Below are 19,859 nucleotides of genomic sequence, written 5' to 3'. Positions count from 1 at the left end.
TAGATGGTAGTGTAAAAGCAATTGTAGAACTTTGATTTAATATACGTTTACTGTAGAGTAAACTTCATAACAAGGTAATTAATGTAGACACAGACTTGAAATGAGATTCCCCACCCAGCTGCATAAGACTGGGCTTAAGCAGAATGACTTAAGAGGGTTTGAATGCTATTATAACTAAGGACTGTGAATGTCATTTTTTTAATATCATTTGGTTTCACTGCTGATGTGTAGTCCAGTGTAGCTACAACTGAGAAAAATTAACGAAGTAGTCTATTGACTAGAGAACTAGCTTAAGATGAAACTGAGTCGCTCAAGAACCTGCCTCTGGCAAGAAGGGGTAATATGGCAAGAGACAGGAAGTAAGCAACTTAGGTAAGGATGTTGATCATTATAATGTCATCTCTACTGCTGTCTTATATAGCCTATTTGCCCAGCACAGCATTTATCAGGGATGGATATGATTTAAAGAATTGACAAAATCCTCTTATCCTCTGAGTTGAGACCCTTCCAGTTAGTCCGCTACATATGACACGTTTTGGATAATTTTATTAGAAGACATTTATTCCCTATTAAACATGTTAACAGTTGTATGAAAAGCTTATGTATCAGTGAATCAATGGAGGAGCATGTGTGACCTCCCTGAGAATTTTGAAACTTAACATGATGATGCAGGGTTAATGTTTACCTCTACCCCAAAGATAGCCAATGCCCACTGCTTACTTATCACCCTGAAGTTTACCTTGTATCTTTCAAAGATTTAGGTAACAGTAAATCAGATGATATGTTTTTTTCTTGACACTCAAGGTACAACAGATGTCCAGAAATAAAACCTGCTTTCCTCTATCAGGTCTCCTATATTCAAGGAAACTTTTTGTCTACCTGTATTATTTGGTTTCTGTGCAACCTTCCCATTACCTAAGGCTTGGTTTAACCAAAACAGGTTCTTGCTGGAAGAATGTTGAGCCTTTGGCACTCAAGTCTTATTCTGAGTTCTCTTTAATCGGGAACTATTTAGTTTTCTTCATGTATACTTACAGACCTAATTTTCTCTCAGGCAGTGCTGTTGTCTCTTTAGCACGAATAAAGCAGGGAAATACAACAGCAGAGACTAGCTTAAACAAATCATTACAGTTAGGGAGTGCAAAGAAAAGGTTGGGCAGCAATTTAAATATCATCTTTTGAGTGCAGGTTTCACTTTTCTGTGTTTCAATGTTAATGCAGACATTAACATTTAATCTTATTGCTGAATTTTACCTGGGACCAGACCAATTCTGCCATATGCTGGAGAGGTGGTATAACTTACTTCCCTCATGCCCTTTCCTGTTTTAAAGAATATAATGCCATCATTGTTTTCAACACTATTCTGTTGTCAAATCATTGCTGACAAGGTACTGTGAAGAAATTTAGTTCTAGCCTAGCCAAAATCAGGACACAACAGAAGCTGTAAAACTGCTCAACTTTTCTTAAATCCAAAAATTTGAAAGAAAAGGAAAGGAGGTTGCCACTGGGAAGATGCATTCAGTTTGGGTGTGAAAATCTGTTCAAATGAATACCACCCCAAATTCTCAGCCTCATTTAATTGATTGTGCTTTGAAATATTTTTTTAAAGCCAGTCCTTTTTCTAGGCAGGTCATAGGGTGATGATTGATTCTATAGAAGGTAGACAACAATTTTGAGAAACAGAAAAAGAGGAAGACTAGTCAATTCCACAAAAATCTGGATTTTTTTGTTTGTTTGTTCTGTTTATGAAGGGATTTATTCTATTTAAGTATGTCAAATCCTATTTGGAAAATGGAAAAAACTAATGCATTATAGTTTATTCATTAGGTGGTAAATGCAGATTCCAGAACATAATTTAAGTCTGTGGAAGCACCAGTTCACCATTGCTGAACTGTAAAGATAATGATGACTTGTAGAACAAACATTTTTTTTTTTTTTTGGTCTCTGACTTGGAACCAGAATAGACCCATGTATGCAAAATCCCAGACCACTCGAATTATTAATTATTATTCTTCCTATGGACTGAGAGAAATCTTTTTACAGTGAAAAATGTTATCATCTGCTCATGTAAAAATGTATGTTGAAACAAATGTTGTAGCAGAATTTTCCATTGCTTTTTAACCAGTATCTGTATAAACCACTCATATGTATATATATATAAAATATATAAATAGCATATATATTTGTGTGTTTCTGTATGTTTGTGTTTTAAGTAGTCATAAAAAATGGCATCATGAGTAGATGTAATTTAAGATTAAAGTTAATCACACAGTGATAAGAAGATGCACAAGAAAACAACTGTAGCACCTGCTTGTGTGAAAATACAGAAAATCTGATTTAAAAGGGAATGGAGATATGTGAGTCTCCTTTATTGTAACTTCTGCAGCAGCTCTCTGGAAGTTTTGTACCATACAGTAAGAATACAATAAATTATATTGTATTATGTAACAGGTTTCTCATATATGCAGGCAGAAAAAAAATGCATAAAAGTTACGATTTTCTAATATGTTTGGACAAGTTCATTGTCTTTTCTAAGGTGTCATGTTGGCAAATTTGGCAAATTTCAATTTATTTCCCGAATTTGTTCTGTTTTAGGTCCCAAATCTGATCCCTGTTCTGATATTTAAATTGGGAAGACCTTTGGAGCCTGCACTTTACAGGGAGATATTGTATACTTTGCCTACACTTGGTGTACATAAGGTCAGAATGAAAGATTTTTAGTAAAATGAAAACTGCATCAATAAAATGTCATTAATTTATAAAAACTATTTAGACTGAGCAGTGTATATCTTGCTTAACTGATTTTTAAGCTTTTGTATGACTTTGTAGTATTTTGGATGGGATATGATAATTGTTTTAAAGTTAAATGTACATTACACTTTACTGTCTACACCATATGATCATTATATATGTCATGAGAGGATGCTCTTGGACTTGTTATTTGCTAAATGTTTTTGGAAAATGGCTTTCAGTTTATTTCTGATATTGCATTTAGATGTTTTTTCCTGATTGTACTTGATTGTAAAATAATGATTTGTACATTACTCTTTGTCCTTGGACATATAAAATAACAAAATACCTTGGTTAAAAATTTCTTTCAGGTTTGTGTAGCTCAGATTCTACGTGCCATACACATGCTGGGGAGCACAGCTAAGCTCAGAGCAATTGCCTCACGGCTGATGACATCATTATGGGAAAGACAGGTTAGAAACTTCTTGTAGTGTCACTATAATAAGTTCAGTTGAAAAACTTTATTACCATTAACCAAGGAAGAAAATAATTGTGGAACATTGCTTCTACTAGTATGTCGCTATCAGCACTATGAAGTAAATGGTGTTAATGGTGTCTGCAGTGATCTTCTAGTAGTATATTTAAATAGTATGTCTTTCATGGAACTTTATTTTCATTTCATGACATCTCAAACTGCAATTAGAAAAAAAAATGTTTGAAGGATGACTTTCTGCTTTTCATTATATGCAGTAAGAATAAGGTCTTAGTGTTGTGGTTTAACCCTAGCCAGCAACCAAGTACCACACAGCCACTCACTCACACCCCCACCCACCAGTAAGACTGGGGAGAAATATCAGAAGGTGAAGGAAAGAAAACTGTTGGTTAAGATAGACAGATTAATAGGGAAAGCAAAAGCTGTGCAAACAAGCAAAACGGAAAAAGGAATTCACTGCTGTGCATGGGCAGACAGGTGTTCAGCTGTCTCCAGGAGAGAGATCATGTGTAATGGTGGCTTGGGAAGACAAATGTCATCAATCCAAATATCTCCCCCTTCCTCCTTGTTCTCTCCACTTTATGTCCTGAGTATGATGTCATATGGTCTAGAATATCCCTCTGATCAGTTTGGGTCACCCATCCTGTCTGTGTCTCCTCCCAACCTCGCTAGCATCCAACTTCCTTCTCAGCATGAAAAGCAGAAAATGTCTTGGCTGTGTGTAAGGCCTGCTCAACAATAGTGAAAACATCTCTGTAATTATCACCACTGTGTTCAACACAAATCCAAAACACAGCCCTATACCAGCCATTGCAAAGAGAATTAACTCTATCTCAGACAAAATCAGCACAATATTTTGCTTCTGATTTTTTTAAAGATGCAATAGAGACCTAGTCTACAAAAGCCAGTTCAATCTCAATGAAGCATTAGAGATGAATAGTGAAAAAAAGCAAAATATGGTATGCAATAATAAAAATCAAAGTGGTATGCAGAAGTCCTTTAGAAGTGCTACCAATTGAAAATCTGGTCGCGCTTTTAAAGGTGATCATTTGAAATGAAATCTTTTCTAGGATCGAATTTATCCAGAACTGCAGAAGTTCTTGGCAATGTCTGATATGTCCTCTGTGTCTGTTGACAAAGATGCTCAATGGGAAAAGCTGATTGCTAAAGCTGCTTGTGTAAGAGATATTTGTAGGCTGAGGTAAGTGCAAGTGTTACCTATCTTATATCTTTTTAAGGGAAAGAGTTGTTTTCAGAAAAGCTACATCATTATTTTTTCTTATTCTGCTACATTAATTGTGAGTAATATTTCTCAAGTTGAGGTACTGACACAGGCATTGCTAATCTGAGCAGCTACTAAGCTTGGGGTTTTCTATTATGACTAATAGACTGCACACAAAATACTGTTAAAATTAAATGATCTTTATCTAGAACAGAAGATGCATCTTTTACTCATCCTAGGTAGACACTTCAGGCATAACACTTCCGGATTAAAAAAAGGGATAAATGACAAGCAGAAGAAAGAACTAATTGTCTCTTTTGATCTATTCAAAGAAAGATATAATTTTTTTTTCTGAAAACCATATTTTGTCACATGTACATTTTTGGTCTTTATTCAGGTATAGTACCACAGAACACTGTTGTGCAGGTCTAACTGGACACTACATTGAACCTTTCCAGCTCTAACAATCCATGAATATCAGTACTTGGTAATAATTTAGAGTTCCTGTAAAGAGTATTTTTAAATGCGTTAGTTTTTACTGCCTGGTTTTATGTACACCATATTATCTTTTTTGTTTGTCACCTGTCTTGAATACCAGTTTTTGCTTTCTTGAAGGTCAGCTACTAACAGCTGAGCAGATTCAAATAACTTTTAAGTATCAACTAAAAACAAGTTCCTAAAGAAAATACCTTTTCCTTTACCTCTTCAACTTTCTTCCATTTTGCCAGACAGTGTTTTTCAATAAGTTTTTTTAAAGTGAAAAGAGAGAAATTTCAATGTACCCATAGAATTCTTTTTGCCAGTTAAGTGGTATAGCTGGAGTTCAGGTGTATGCACTTTCTTAATGCATTTAGAAATTATTTTGAAGAAAGTGTGAACAAATAGACAAGTCACAATTTACCATGCATATAAATCACCTACCAGATACCATTTACCATAATCTCTTACAGAGGTAGTATGAGGAACTGTTGAACACCTTGCCACCCACAACCCAATAAAATTGAATGGATAGTTAAAAGACTGGAAAGCTAAAGCAGCCCATACAGTCACTGAGGGAAAGACAATTGGCATTGCAGCAGGGAAAAAAAAAAAGAAAAGGGAAAACATAGCTATCTGATGTAAAAAGGACAGAAAACATTTGGTGCCAGAATCTCCACCAATACACAGTAGGGACTACTTGCAGGAGACTGCAACAAAGAATCATAAAATAGTGCATTTGGACTTCCATTCTCTGTCCCTTCTTGAATGACATAATCTTTTACTGAACACAACATACTTAGACAAAACCTTCTACAACTTAACCACTCAGTGATCTTTTATTTGGAATTTGATGGCTGCTGATTTAATTCCCCATGTCACTCAGCCTTTAGAGCACTCTGTCACATCCTCCTTGTATGGTTTTTTTTGTGTGTGTGTGTGAACTCCCAGTTCTAGGCAGTTTTAGTTGTCGCTTAAATAAAACCAGCAATTAATAAATTTTTGTGTATAAATTATAACTTGTATGTATGTTTGAATATTGTCTTCCATTTTCTTTTTTTTTTCCTTTAGACCATACCAGCATGGAGCAGACATGTTGGCTGCAATTTCCCAGGTATTAAATGAATGCACAAAACCTGATCAAGCTTCACCCGCTGCCATAGTATTACAGGGTCTACGGGCACTTTGTGAGGCTGAGGTAAGATTAAATTGGCTTGTCCATGTGTTTTGAGTTTTCCTTATGGTTCATGAACTTTTTTCCCGGTTGGTTCTTTTTTAAGAGTGCATTGAGTTGCTGCAGAATTTCTTTTTCTTCTGACAAATTTAATTCCTCTCTTCCAACATAAGTTAATAGTTCCTGGGGAATTGTACCATGACTTCCTACCACAGCAGATCAGCCCTTCAGTGCATGAGCTGAAATTTTAAATCAGCTTTGCAGATCATTCCGTGCATCTTTCCTTGACATTTGAAAAAGAAGTCTGTTTGGTACATAATTGTGATTGGCTGAAAGGCACTTAAGTAATGTAATTTTTGTATCTTCTTACTGCCCTGCCCTGCTGTGTCTTGTTCATAGAGTGTACCAGATAGGCAGTGAAATCACTAGCAGCTGGGAGGTTTGCCATAATGTATTCATTGCTTACTGATGAAGAGGGCAAATAAGCTTTGGGACAAGCTGCCCAGAGAGATTGTGCTGTGTCCTTCCATGGAGATTTTCCCATTCCTTTTGGACACAATCTGATCTGATCTCATTGTAACCCTGCTTTGAGCAGGAGGCTGAGCTGGAAATATCCTGAGGTCCCTTTGAACCGAAATAGAGATGCTACGATATCTCTAAGCTAGGAGACAAGGCTCTTTGTTTCCACATCCCAGATGGTGATGTCCTGGTATTGTGAAGCAGGCAAGACATGCTGTGAATCTGCTACTGACAAACTGTACTATACAGGCCGTCAGAGTAGTGAACTAATTATATCCTGCAGGAATATTTGATTACCCATTTTCTGCCAAACAATTTTATGTTTATCCACTACTACGCTTCCACTGAAGTGTTTACTGCAGTAATGCCAGCCATTGCCACATTATTTGATATCACTGAGCAGTTTAAGAACAATATAGCAAATCATCCATAGATATTTGTATTCAGTATAATTAAAAATCGTCATACAATGGCTGCTAAGAAACAATTTATTTAGGGTAATTTTTTGTTTGCCATTGGTGTGAAGTTTGGCTCTTCTTAAGGTCACATAGATTCTTTGAAGGCTGGCCTTGGTATTGAATGTGTTTTCCCAGGCTGGATTATATTTAGACTTTGGCTTGCAAAGAAGTAGGGTTAGATATATGATAAATTTCGCATCCTACTATAATAGCCTCATTTGAGAACAGATGTATATTTTACCACTGTTGAGGACTGGAAGGCTAAGGCTGCTCAAGATGGAAGAAAGAAAGGAAGGAGGGATGGATAGACTTTGTGGATGTTACCAGTTTTTTCTGTCCAAATTCTATTCGCCTTATTTCCCCAACTACAGTGTAATGTTCTGGGACACCTAATCTACCACCTAGCTATTCTGAAACTTTAACAGGGAACTCTCTTGTGGTTTGGCAAGCTGGGTAACCATTTGGGTTAAGTAATTTAATCTGTCTCTTATTTATTGTTTAGACTGTAGTATGCAGTGCAGAAAGGATGTAATCGTAGACATTGGTTTTGTTTTGGTGTTTTCTGTCTCTGCCACTGACTTAAGGGAAAGAGATAACAGTCTCTGAGCTTTTTCCACTTGCAGCTGCTTAGATGTAGGATTTTAGAGAGCACCACACTTTCACTCAGCTTCTGAACCAGAATAATAAATTATGTTTTCATACATATAGTGTTGACTTGGTTGATGATGGAACCTTATACACCATGTGGCTTTGCTAGGGTTGAGTTCTGAGAGTCTCAGAAAGGTTCCTTTGTTAAAGTAATGTGATAACAAAATGTGCTATGACATTGATTTCTTTTTTGGTTGACTCTTGTGTAAGAATAGTTATCCATTCTGCTGACTGCAGTAATTATTTTGTGTAAAGATAGTGACCATTCAAAGTGGATCCTACATGAATAGTGTTAAGAGTATAACAGCTTTTGCAGGACTTGCAAGAATGGCTAGCTGCTTTCTACCCCCTCTTTTTTTTTTGGCGGGTGTAATATAAGGTCATTAATGAATAATGCACAATGACTTGCACATCAAAAATAGAAAAAGATCACACAGTTCTTGCCAGATCACATTTCCTCTTTTTCAGCATGTAATTTTTTTCTCCCCAGTGATTTCACCAGAAGCTAGTATATTTCATTTGAAGCTATCCTGGCATCTAATCGATTTCATGTATCAAGTACAGTATGCAAGCCAAGAAACCTTCAAGAATAAAATTTCTAACATAGTGTTTAAATCCCCTTTCTACTGAAATGTTGTTGCTCTCTATTTTTCTCCTAAGATTTCTCACCCTTTTAGGGCAGTGGGATACTTGAAGCAGATGTTCTTTGTCTCTCCTCAGCATCTGTAAAATTTAGCTTTTAGTTTTTTCCCATCTAGCATTCAGTGTTTTGTGGAATGGCATGCTTGTTATTTTAAAATAAATTTTTTGAAAATATGAGAAAACATAAACGTAAATCAAAATATATTGTATGAAAAGCATGTATTGTATGAATGTGTGATTGTTGATATCTCCAGATGACAATGGTATGTTAATTTGAACAAACCAGAATGAAAAAACCTCACACAACAAAAAATGAAAAAAGACTTAAGAACTTGTACCAAAGTATGACACCAGCATGTCTAGATCTCTAAACACACATTTTCTGCATAGCACATATGCTTTTTTTTGAGACAGTAATTGGCATACCAGTGTTGCCAATTCTCTTATCTTGCTAGTTTTCTAGAGTATTTTGCATTTTTAGAGGACAGCTTTGTGGAGCTGAACAGTGTCTATGGAATCACAGGACTTTTCCTTGGGGATTCATGACTAGCAGATAAATTTCATCACAAGATATTTATCACAGTTGCCCATTCCTCCAGGAAAGACACCCTGTCAAGGTTATTACTGCTTTTATAACCTTTCTTTATTTACTGTTGGTTTTTATGGGGGTAAAGTACCAGTTTCCCACTGTTCCCATCCCCCTGTTACATCAGTTTACAGTACATCATTTGGTAGGAGTTTTCTGTAGGACAGCTGTTAAGTTGCAAGTCTAGAAAATACCATCTGAGAAGTAATTGTACAGTCTTAGGCTAAATCTGAAACTTCTGTTAGGATGCTGACTATTTTTAAGGCCTTTTTTCACCTCTTAGATTAAGTTGGAGAATATGTGTGTTATGATGGGAAAGAATAAAATTAAACATGCTTAGCTAGCTAATGATTTGTTAGTCTTCCTAAATTACAGTATCAAATTCCACAAATGCACAACTTCTTTTCTCTACATATCAATACATGTTGTTTCCAGACAAATAACTCATTACAAATTTAACATTTCTAGATAGTTGAGGAGGAACTTCCAGTGTTAATAGACATGTCTGTCTTTCTGAACACTGGAAGACCTTTTTTCTAATTCTTACAAACAGTCTGTGTTGAAAGAATGGAAAGAGAGGTGTCATTTTCCCTTGGAATGTTACCAGATGAAGTCTTTCTAGCCATCAGTGGTTGTTACCATAGAAACACATTCATGGGTTTGCTGTTCCTGAAATGAGTTCAACTCAAAATGCATCTTTGGTTTTTTAAACTGCACCCTGAAAAGTGTTTTGTACTTGCTGTAGTGATTGCTTAATGTGGCAATTACCCGCATTCAGAGATACAAAATAGTCTGTTTTGAGCAGAATAATACCAAAACTACCTTTCTCAATGCCTTTGTGGAATGTCTTCATAAACATACCTTTATTTGATTTCATTATATAGATCAATTTGTGTTTCTCAATGTCTTTGTCTTGTGTTGCTTTGTTGTAATTTTTTATGCTGGAAAGACATTTTCATGGCATTTACTCAGACTTTTAAGTCTTGATTTGCAATTTTTCACTTTAGAAGGCTGAAAATTATACTTTGCTTTGCCATTGCTATTTTAAAATTTTTGTCTAGACTTTGGTTCTAAGCATACATGGTTTGGGGTTTGTGTTGTGATTTTGTGGGATGGGTGGGGTAGAGTGAACAGAACTATAGTTTCTTGGGGTTTTTGGTTCTATTTGTTGAGTTTTTTTGTTATTTATTTGGTGGTATTTTTTCCTGTTTTATACTCTTTTTGTTGCACTGGAGCCTGAAATCTCAAGTAGTAACAGTAGATAAATTACAGAATTAATTTTAGATATGGTGGCAAAATTCTGTAATGTTAAGTTTTCTGCAGGTAGCAACATTAAGGTTTCATGAAACAGTCCATGAAAATTACTTAAGTTTACAGGAGAATACACAGATTGTTGCCAAGGGAAAGCCTGGGTGACTGAAAACATCTCACAAGGAAAAAGGAGGAACTTTCAGTACCAGTATTGCTATCTAGTCAACATTGCTGAGAAACTTGACTACTACTTTTTATGACTTATGCATAGTTCTTCATCTGGAACTGTACCATTGACTGAGCATCTTACAGATTTTTTAGTGCCTGGAAATGCAGAATGTTGTTCTGACTGCTTGTTGAGCTGTCATGCAGATCTTTGAAGGTGAAAAGAAGCTTGGTGAGATGTTTGTTTTTTCCAGGAAGGAAATTATGTATCCCGGAAGACCAATTATGTATCCTGTTGTGTTCTAGTTACAGCATGAATGTGTTCAGTATTAGGTACTAATGTTTAGTATTTATTGTAGTTTGACAGTTTCCAACGGTTTCTGGATTTGTGAAATTTTATGTTTTGCATTTGTTCTGCAAATATTTTTTGCTTTTATTGTTTTTAAAGATTAAAGGCATTTTGTTTTGGAGGGCTCCCAGCAAAAAGAGATTCCTTGGTGGCTTCCTATTGTCCCAGAGACAGTTTGCTTTTCAGCTAATTTGACCAAGTTAAGTAGAGCACTAATGTGGTATGAAGATACATGTAGAGCTCTGTGTATTGCTTACAGTGTGTTATTTATTCCAACAGGTAGTTGCTTTCCCTGGTGAAGTACTGTGCAATCTTACTCTGTTATGTCAGTTGATCTACAAGTGAATTTTTAACATGCTTGCTTTTTTACTTTTTATGAATCATATATTAATTCCTGTTCTCAAGAAGGAAGAGCAGACAAGGACTGGAAAGAAATTATATTTAAGTGAAATTGGGATAGCTGTTAGTAATGATGCCTCCCTCTTTGCTTGCAGGTTGTTTGCATCCGTTCTACATGGAATGCTCTGTCACCAAAGCTGAGTTGTGATACAAGACCACTCATTTTAAAAGCACTGAATGAATTGTTTTCCCTGGTTCCCTCATTAACAGTGAATACAAATGAATTTGAGGTGTGTACTTATGACTAAGATGAGTCTTTCTTTTAGTATATCTTTGTATGTAACTTTTACATAAGCCTGCTTGATCTTGATAAAATTGCACCCACTGCCCAGTTCAGATTAGTCAAATTCATGTTTCATACAATTTCAGTTTTCACTTGGCATTGGTGAGTCCTGAGAGATAGATGGGAAATTCCAGGGCGAGGTTAATCCATGGTTTCCCTCTCACAGAATGTGAAGACATGTGAACATGTGAACATGCCACATCAACATAGACTGATGTGGCAGTAATTTGTTTCAGGTAACTACCTCTATTTCAACTATTTATTTGGTCAAAGAAAAATGCTTATTTCTTTTACTTTTGTAGAAATTCAAAGCTCAAGTTCTCAGCTTCCTTTGGAACAATACACAGAACGAGGTAAGTGATATAACTGGAAACATTTATTTCTGATGTCAGCAACAAGATATTAAGTTTTGTACTTTTCTGTCAAGACAGTGTCAGTAATCTCATTTTCTAAGAGGGTTTTCCTGTTGCTTAACACTGTTTCTGAAGCAATGTACTACATGTAAAAGGTGGTACCTGAAGGTTCTAACTTCTGCCATTTCCAAGGAGAATTACAAACAAACTCTGCACTACTATGTCCTCACCTCGAGTGCTGGGGGCAGTTTTGGGCACCACAATATAAGAAATACATTAAATTATTAGTGAGCATCCAAAGAACAGCCACAAAGATGGCAAAGGGCCGAAACCGTATGAGGAATGGCTGAGGTCACTTCGTCTGTTCAGCCTGGAGGTGACTGAGGACAGACCTCATTGAAGTCTGCAACTGCTTCACAAGGGAAAGAGGAGGGGCAGACGCTAATCTCTGCTGTCGTGACCAGTGACAGGATGTGAGGGAACGACCTGAAGCTGTGTCAAGGGAGGTTTAGGATGGGTATTAGGAAAAGGTTCTTCCCCCAGAGCCTGACACAGTTCAAGTGTTTGAATAATGCTCTCAGGCACAAGGTGTGACTTTTGGGGATGTCCTGTACAAGGCCAGGAGTTGGATGCAATGATCCTTGTGGGAGCCTTCCAACTCAGCATTGGATTCTGTGATTCTGTAAAATTAGTTTGACTTCTTCTGGAAAATTTCAGCCTTAACATGGTGAAGCATTCTTGACAAAGGTGTTGCTATGACAGCTAACTCAATTCACTTGTGGAGTATTGTACTGTGGGAATGTTGGACTATCATCACCATGGTGCTAGTGGAAGTAGTGTATTTAAATTTAAGACTGAAACTTTTGTCACCCTTTTTCAGTGAATTTTTCAGCCCCATGGCTAATCCCAGATGACAACTAAGTACCATGCAGCCACTTGTTCACTCCCCTTCCTTGTAGTGGGATGGGGAGAACTGTAAAAAGGTAAACTCCATGGAATGAGACAAGAACAGGTTCATAAGTGAAATAAAGTAGCTGTGTAATAATAACAACAAAGTAACAGTAACAATAATAATAGAAAGGGGATATAAAAGGTGATATGAAAGAAAGAGGATATAAAAAAAGACAAAGAGGAATAAAACTCAATTACAAACAAGTGTTGCACAATACAATTGCTCACCACCCACTGAGGGATGCCCAGTGCATCCCTGAGCAGTAATGGGTACTCTCTGGCCAACTTCCCTGAGTTTATATACTAGGCATAAAGTTCTCTCATATGGAATATTCGTTTGGTCAGTTCAGGTCATCTGACTTGGCCTTGCTCCCTCTGAGCATCTTGTGTGCCTGCACACTGGCATAGAAAGCTGAAAAGTCTTTGATTTAGAGTAAGCACTTCTTAGCAACAGCTAAAACATCAATATGCTATCAACTGTACTCTCATAGCTTTTTTTCAGATACTTCTCCCTTAAGTAGAATGCTCAGACTGGATGTTATCAAGACTAGAAAATTGGTCTTGCTACTTTGCATTGTGTATATAAAAAGTAAGCAATTGAGAATGTGCCTCGGGAAAATATTATTGAACTCTTTTTCAGCATTCAGTGGTTACTTGATAAGCTCTTTGCATGTGGAGTTTCCAGTAGGTAGCAATACTATATGCTGTGTTTGTAATTTTCTTTCTCTTCCTGTTAATTTTATAGGATGCCCTTGTAGCCATTTCAGCCTATAGATCACTCTCATCATTTGACTCTGAAGAGCATACAATTCTTCATCTTCCTGGACAGGTAACCATTGTTATATGTTTGGTAATAAGCACATCTGACACTTCCATCTGACATGGATTATATTCCCTTGAAAGGGAAACCAGTCCTTGTACCTTCTCTGCCAGAAATTCAGGAGAGCCTCCTGAAGAAATACAAGCTCCTGCTGGTAACATGAGATGATGTCATGTATGATTGGAATGGCTAAGTCTTATAAGCAGGGAAAGGCAGGAATGAAACTTAAGGCTAAGTAGTCAGAAGGTAGTTTTTCTTATTTTGTTATTAAATTAGTGGCTTTTTTTTGGGCAGCTGATTTGCATTTTATGCTCTTCTGTTAGTGCTTGCATTTGAGTCTTGGCTCTAAGCAACTTCCTCACTAAGCAACTCTTGTGATTGCTGTTTCTTCCATTGCAGTCACACTCATGCATGAATAGGACTTTTGTTCACAAGACAGGCAAGTCAGTTTGAAAAGTAGATGCAATTTTTGGAACTAAGCTGAAAAGTTTTCCCATTTTTGTTGTGAACTTTTTCAGCATAACATTTTATTTTTTTGTCAGTAAAGGCAGTCAGAAAAGAGTTGAAGTACTTTTCTAAAAGGCTTTTTAAGTGTGCAGAGGGCTGTTAAACTCTGAAACTTCTGATTAGGTGATTCAGTAACCTAACAGAATGAAAGAGTATAAGGAGATGAGCATTAGGTCATCTCCTAGATGAGCATTAGTCATTAGGTGACTTTTTTGCATTGTATGAGGCAGTGCTCAGTAGTCCATTGGTACTTCATGGAATCCTATGGCTTTATAGTAAAGGTTTTATTTACTGCTTCATTATATGATAGGTTCTAAACTTTAAAAAACATACTTTATAGAAATCAGTGAGAAGAGTTCAGCATAAACCTTACAAATGAAAAATGTGTTTTACATAGAAGACCACAGGATGGAAAAAGGGAAATATATAAACTCTGCTGCAAGACTAAATCTTTCACAGTAGTACATAGTTCTGTACTATGTACAGAACTATCTGCATTACTAGTGCAGTTACTTTACAGTCGTATTACTGATGCAGTACTTCACAGAAAGTGAGTAAATATGTTTTAATTGAAAGAAATGTAAATATTTTGCAGTTTTTCAAATTCCAAAAACTGATATGTGAAAGTAGTGTCTAACAAAAATGTTTTGTTTATATTAAAGTGCCTATATAAAATGTTGTTAAACTGAAGAAGAATCAGTGTGGAAGTCAAGTTTTTTTGAATATTAGTTCAGCTGTAAGTGTCAAGATTAATTTTGAAGAAGATTAAAGATACATATTTACACACCCTGTGATTTTTTACCAACCAATGTTGCCTTTCAGTCAGGCAGAAGAAAAGCTTTTATTCATTAGGCTTCAAATTTATGAAATGGAGTGAAAATAATGAAATGGGGAACTTTTCATATTTGGTTGGTATTTTTGACACTTGGAATCATGAATGGTAATGAGGACTTGGGATTTTTTTATGCACATTTAATTTTGTCTTTTATCTTCCAGGCACGACCAGAAGTTGACTCACTGGAAGAGATAGACATGAATGAAGATGAAGGGGATCAGGAGGCAAATCTGTTTGTTCCGGGTTCTTCATATATCAAGCTGTTGTCTCTAACACCAGCTGCTGTTTTAGGAGGTATAATATATCCAGTGTTTGAGGTCACTTTGCAGGGAATCACAGTGACTGTAGAGACCTGCAGCTCTTTTAGAATGGAGTGTCACAGTAAAGTGCAGCCTTTCTTTTTTTTGTTAACAGCTGATGGGAAAAAACGTAAAGTAAAAAATAAAGCCCACAACTCACTTCTCGGAAGATCATGTGACAGAGGTCCTGATGGTGGGGAAAAATTGTTTATAATTAAAATTCTTTACCTGTCCTAAAGGGAAAGCCAATTCCTTATTATATACTTGAAGCATTCATTGTTTCATGAGAGTGACCTCAGTAGGGAGGACTAAATAGATCTTTCTAAAGGCAAATTTGTATTTTAGCCTGGAACAGATGGAAGTAAAATGAATTCTGTATGTACTGTTTTGTAAACAAAGTATTACTAGTACGAAAACAATGCTGTATGCAAAGTCTGCTTAATTGATTAGGATATCAGTGCTATGCTTAATGCATAATTGTAGTGATGCATATTGATACTGAAGTATGCTTCAACAGATGGTCTCTGACACTTGTTCTGAAACATGTGCAGTTGAATTACTAGAAATGGCCATTGTCTTACATACTTTTATAAGATTTGATATACTGTGCCAGTATATAGACATTGTTATTTCATTCTATGTACAATACATGGGATCTTCATGTGTGATTGCAGGCTTTAAACATTGCCATGAGATACAGGTGGTGTTTTGTAATATTTTCCCCCTGTGGCGGTTTCTAAAAGAATCCGTTTGTCTCTGAATGCATTGGCCTCTGGAGTGTGTAGAGAGTCCTAACTACTAAATCCTGGAAGCTTTGTGGGGGAGAATGACATAACCTAGTTCAATGAATGACAGTGATGTATCTTGACAGAAAACTCAATCTGTAATGAATGCTGAAATAGCCAATTTTTTAGGAAGACAGCAAACCAAAATGGAATTTAAAGTGAATAGGCTGGATTCAGAGTTGCAGCAACCACAGAATGGTATCAAAAGGGTTGAATCAAAACATTTACTAAGCAGTTTCTCCCTCAGAGGTGTTTTCTAACATTGTTAGTTAATACAGAGTCCAGAACACTTGAGCAAAAGCTTTAGTGTCTGGCTGGAGTGGTTGCTGAGAGTGAATTGTTTCACCAAAAGAGTATGAAACTGGATTAATGAGGCAATGTCCAAGACAGGCCAAAAGCCACAGAGTGCCTGTTCTATGGGAGCTGAATCTCTGTCATCTCATTTGCTGGAACTCTAGTAGTGCATGTTATTGGGATTAATAACATGGAATTACTTATATGAAGCATTGGAAAGTGGAGCTTTAGGTAGTATTTTGTCTCAAACTCCTTTAAAACTGGTTTCTCAAATCAGTTTTCATATTGTTTCTACATCCTAGAGTCCCAGGATATCAGGAGGGGACAGCTGTATTTTTTTTTATTTTGTTAATTTTTCATTCTGGGTGCCTAAGACTTTTCTCAAATGTGGTAGTCAGAGAATTAAAAATAATTAATAGAAAGAGCTATTAGCTTGACATCGATGTTGTTATTAGTAATAGGAGTAGTATCCTTACTGCAAAAGAGATTATGCTAATGATAATAACAATAACACCACCACTAATAATAATAATAATAATAATATTCATGTGATGCTAGTTATCTTTGTTTACCATCAGATTTATTTCAATAATTGAAATACTGTATTTCTAGTAATTGCTGCACATCTAGTTGTTTCACTAAATTTTTCCAGACTTTAGTTTTAGTTTGAGTTATATTTGTCAATCTAGAGCCTTGGCATGTCCCCTGCCTGAAGAATTGCTTCTGAATGGCTTATATTTATGTCTTTTGGCGTAACCGGCGAATGCAGTAATATGACAGCAGTGATAAGGAGTCTCTATCAATGTGAATGGTTTCCAGAAATGAAATAGCTCCCTCTTTCAGCAAATTTCTTCTCTATTGTTGTAGCCATCTTAAACAGAAAAGTTTTTATAAAAAGTCTCGGATCGGTAGGTGGATAGGGTTTTCATGTCAACAAATATCTCTTCCTCCAACAAAACTGAAGGTTGGAGGTTGAAGACAAAGACTTAAGAGTTTCTGTCTATATCACTGCAGAGAAAATTGCTGACTGCATTCTGTGGGGTTTGTTTGAAGGATATTGGCGTTACAGGCAGAGGAAAAAAATCCCAAGATGCAGGTGCCCTTCCTGACATGCTACAAAAACATGATTTAGATTCTGCTATGTGTCCTTCTGTCAACCATGTGCTGTCATTACTGTTACGTTTATAGCAATCAAAGAAGGCACCTCAGAGAATAGTTAAGATATTTCTTTCCAACCTTAAATATACCTATGTCAGTTTTGAAAAAAGGAGCTTTGTTCTGGAACTTCCTCACATTTCTTGTTTTTACCAACTTCTCATGATTTTCAGCAATGGTTTTTCCAACTTCATAGACACTACGGCTCAAGGAAAAAAATCTCCAGATGTAGATGTCCCTCTTTCCCATGCTACAACATCAGATTTAGACTGATGCTCCGCTATGAAATGGAAAAGAAGTACTAGTGTCATTCTGGGCTTTCCAGGGTTAGTTTTGTCTCTCAGTTGTCAGCCTCTCACATTCCTTTCCTCTCATGTCATTGCATAAAACTTCATGCAGCATTTGAAGAGTTTGCAACATCACTTGTGAAACAGGAGATGACCAACATGCCACGTGCTGTGTATCATTCTGCATTAAGAGGAGGGACAACACGCTCAGACCAGGGGAAGACAGTGGCAGGTGTTCCAAATTTCTTGCTGAAAATGTATGAGAGGAACAAGCAACCGGGCATGACACCAGGCCTTGCAGGTAAGCTGTCACTTTCTTAAAGTAGACAAGTATGCATATTTTGAACCAAAGATTTCCATGAATCTGAAGGTGAATTAACTTAAGAAACTATGTTTTATGCCCCCTATATATGCTTGCATATTCTTTTGAATTGAATCTTTATTAAGTTAACCTTACTTTGCTTTGGGTTTCTCCCTTGACTCTGAGTGTGTGCATCGACCTTTCTGTTCCTCTTCCCTCCCTCTTTCAGCTGGCATGTTGCTGTGTTTCGACCTCCCAGTCCACATGGGCAAGGATGGCAAGCCTATTAATCGATTTCTGGCCAGCAGGGGCCGCAATTTCCAGCAAATGTTGGTTGCCCTCATTCATGAGGTAAGTTGCTGGTTCTTCTTCGCTTTTTGGAACTATTACACCTCCTTCTCTACTTTGCTATCTCTTTTGTTTATGTGCATTGGGTGTTGGTATCAGCTAGTGATGACATGTATGATTGTATCATAATTAACTGAAATTATTGTGAGGGACAGCTAGAGTCATAGAATCATCAAGTCTGATCCTCAGCCTACCGCTGTGGTCACCCACCCTCACTAACTTGAACTTAACATGTAAATACTTTTTTAAAAAGTGTTTACTGCCGAAATGCCTCTTCTGAAAATCAGAACAAGAAACAGGAGCTTTGGCTTTTTCTGCCTCATGGACTGCTATACATATACATGATACCTGTCATGTGTAACTAGTTGTAGGTGAATAGCAGGCCTGAACAATGATGGGGCTCCTTGGGGAAACAATATCTACACCTTGCTAAGACTTGGCATTTTTTTCTCTCTCTTAAACATTTCAGCTCCCTGACCTATTAGGTTTGTGCCACCAAAACCATGCAGTTACCTTTGGTGTGGTTTTAGAAAAATGGCATAAAATAAGCCCTCAATTATTATGGAAAATAAAGTGTGTGTAATGAAGTCTGACAGAGCATTTTGAATTATGGTACTTTTGAATATCAAAGTTCATCTTTGAAAATTTTGGATAACAGTAAAAAACCCCAAACAGTCCAACTGGATCTAGGGAAATTAGTGTTCCTTTCCCAACTTTGTGCCAATGGGAGCAGCTTTTAACACAAGTGGAAGTGTGTTAAACTCTTAAGAGTTTGTAAGATAATTCTATTAATACAGTCATTTTATATTTCTGTAGGAGCTTCTTGCATGCATCTGAGGGGGTGATCTGGGTCCTGATTTTGTTTTGTGACTGTCACCCAGATGTGAGGCATATCTGCTGGGAAGTTCTTCTATGATGGTACTAAAATCACTGATATCAAACACTCCGTTTTGAAATAAGTATAGCACAAAGTTTGACTGGGAAGGTTGTCTGTGCAGAGTTTGGAGAGTTTTCTGTGTACAAGCTGAAAGTCTGACAGTAGAACACAGGCATGTGCTGTGTATAATGCATGTGGACTCCATTCTGATCCTGTGGCACACCCACGTGGCTCCCTCTGGGCTTTGCTCTCAGGTCCTGCTTCAGCATGTTCACATTAGGTTTGTCCTGGGTAACTCTCTCAGTCTTTCTGGAGCAAGCAAGCTGGTTCTGACAAAGTTGTCTGCAGTGTAGTTTGCATGAAGTTCCCAGTCAAATGTGTGCCATGGTGAAGTTGTCTGCTTCTGACTAGTACAGTCTTCTGGCTCTGTACCATCTCTCAAACTCTTCCGCTTTGCTAGCATATGCATATATGTTATCCATATAACATCTTAACAATTTTGGTCCTTCACAACTGAAAAGATACCAAAAGTAATAATCATGTTTTATAGCCACAGTAACACCAGTGTCTGGATCCCAGTGGAATTTAGGCCAGGTGTACAAGGAAAAAAGCCAATCTGCACCAGTTGGACTGGAGTATAGAAATCCATCC

General features: G+C 36.8%; 1 protein-coding gene across 2 annotated transcripts in view; it reads left to right on the top strand.

The window, feature by feature from the left end:
- FOCAD (focadhesin) overlaps positions 1-19,859 on the top strand; it is an 89,743-nt gene that overhangs the window by 35,459 nt on the left and 34,425 nt on the right. For both annotated transcript variants that reach the window (XM_059492507.1, XM_059492508.1), the window contains 10 exons: positions 2,596-2,700; positions 3,102-3,203; positions 4,294-4,424; positions 5,994-6,120; positions 11,209-11,343; positions 11,699-11,749; positions 13,446-13,529; positions 15,024-15,156; positions 17,795-17,983; positions 18,213-18,334. In XM_059492507.1, the coding sequence (XP_059348490.1) occupies positions 2,596-2,700; positions 3,102-3,203; positions 4,294-4,424; positions 5,994-6,120; positions 11,209-11,343; positions 11,699-11,749; positions 13,446-13,529; positions 15,024-15,156; positions 17,795-17,983; positions 18,213-18,334 (1,179 nt within the window). The remainder of the gene's footprint in view (positions 1-2,595; positions 2,701-3,101; positions 3,204-4,293; positions 4,425-5,993; positions 6,121-11,208; positions 11,344-11,698; positions 11,750-13,445; positions 13,530-15,023; positions 15,157-17,794; positions 17,984-18,212; positions 18,335-19,859) is intronic.

Source organism: Ammospiza nelsoni, chromosome Z, assembly GCF_027579445.1.
Source record: "Ammospiza nelsoni isolate bAmmNel1 chromosome Z, bAmmNel1.pri, whole genome shotgun sequence".
In the NCBI taxonomy this organism is placed as follows: Eukaryota; Metazoa; Chordata; class Aves; order Passeriformes; family Passerellidae; genus Ammospiza; species Ammospiza nelsoni.
The sequence above is the reverse complement of the archived record's forward strand: the minus strand, read 5'-3'. Positions and strand labels throughout refer to the sequence as shown.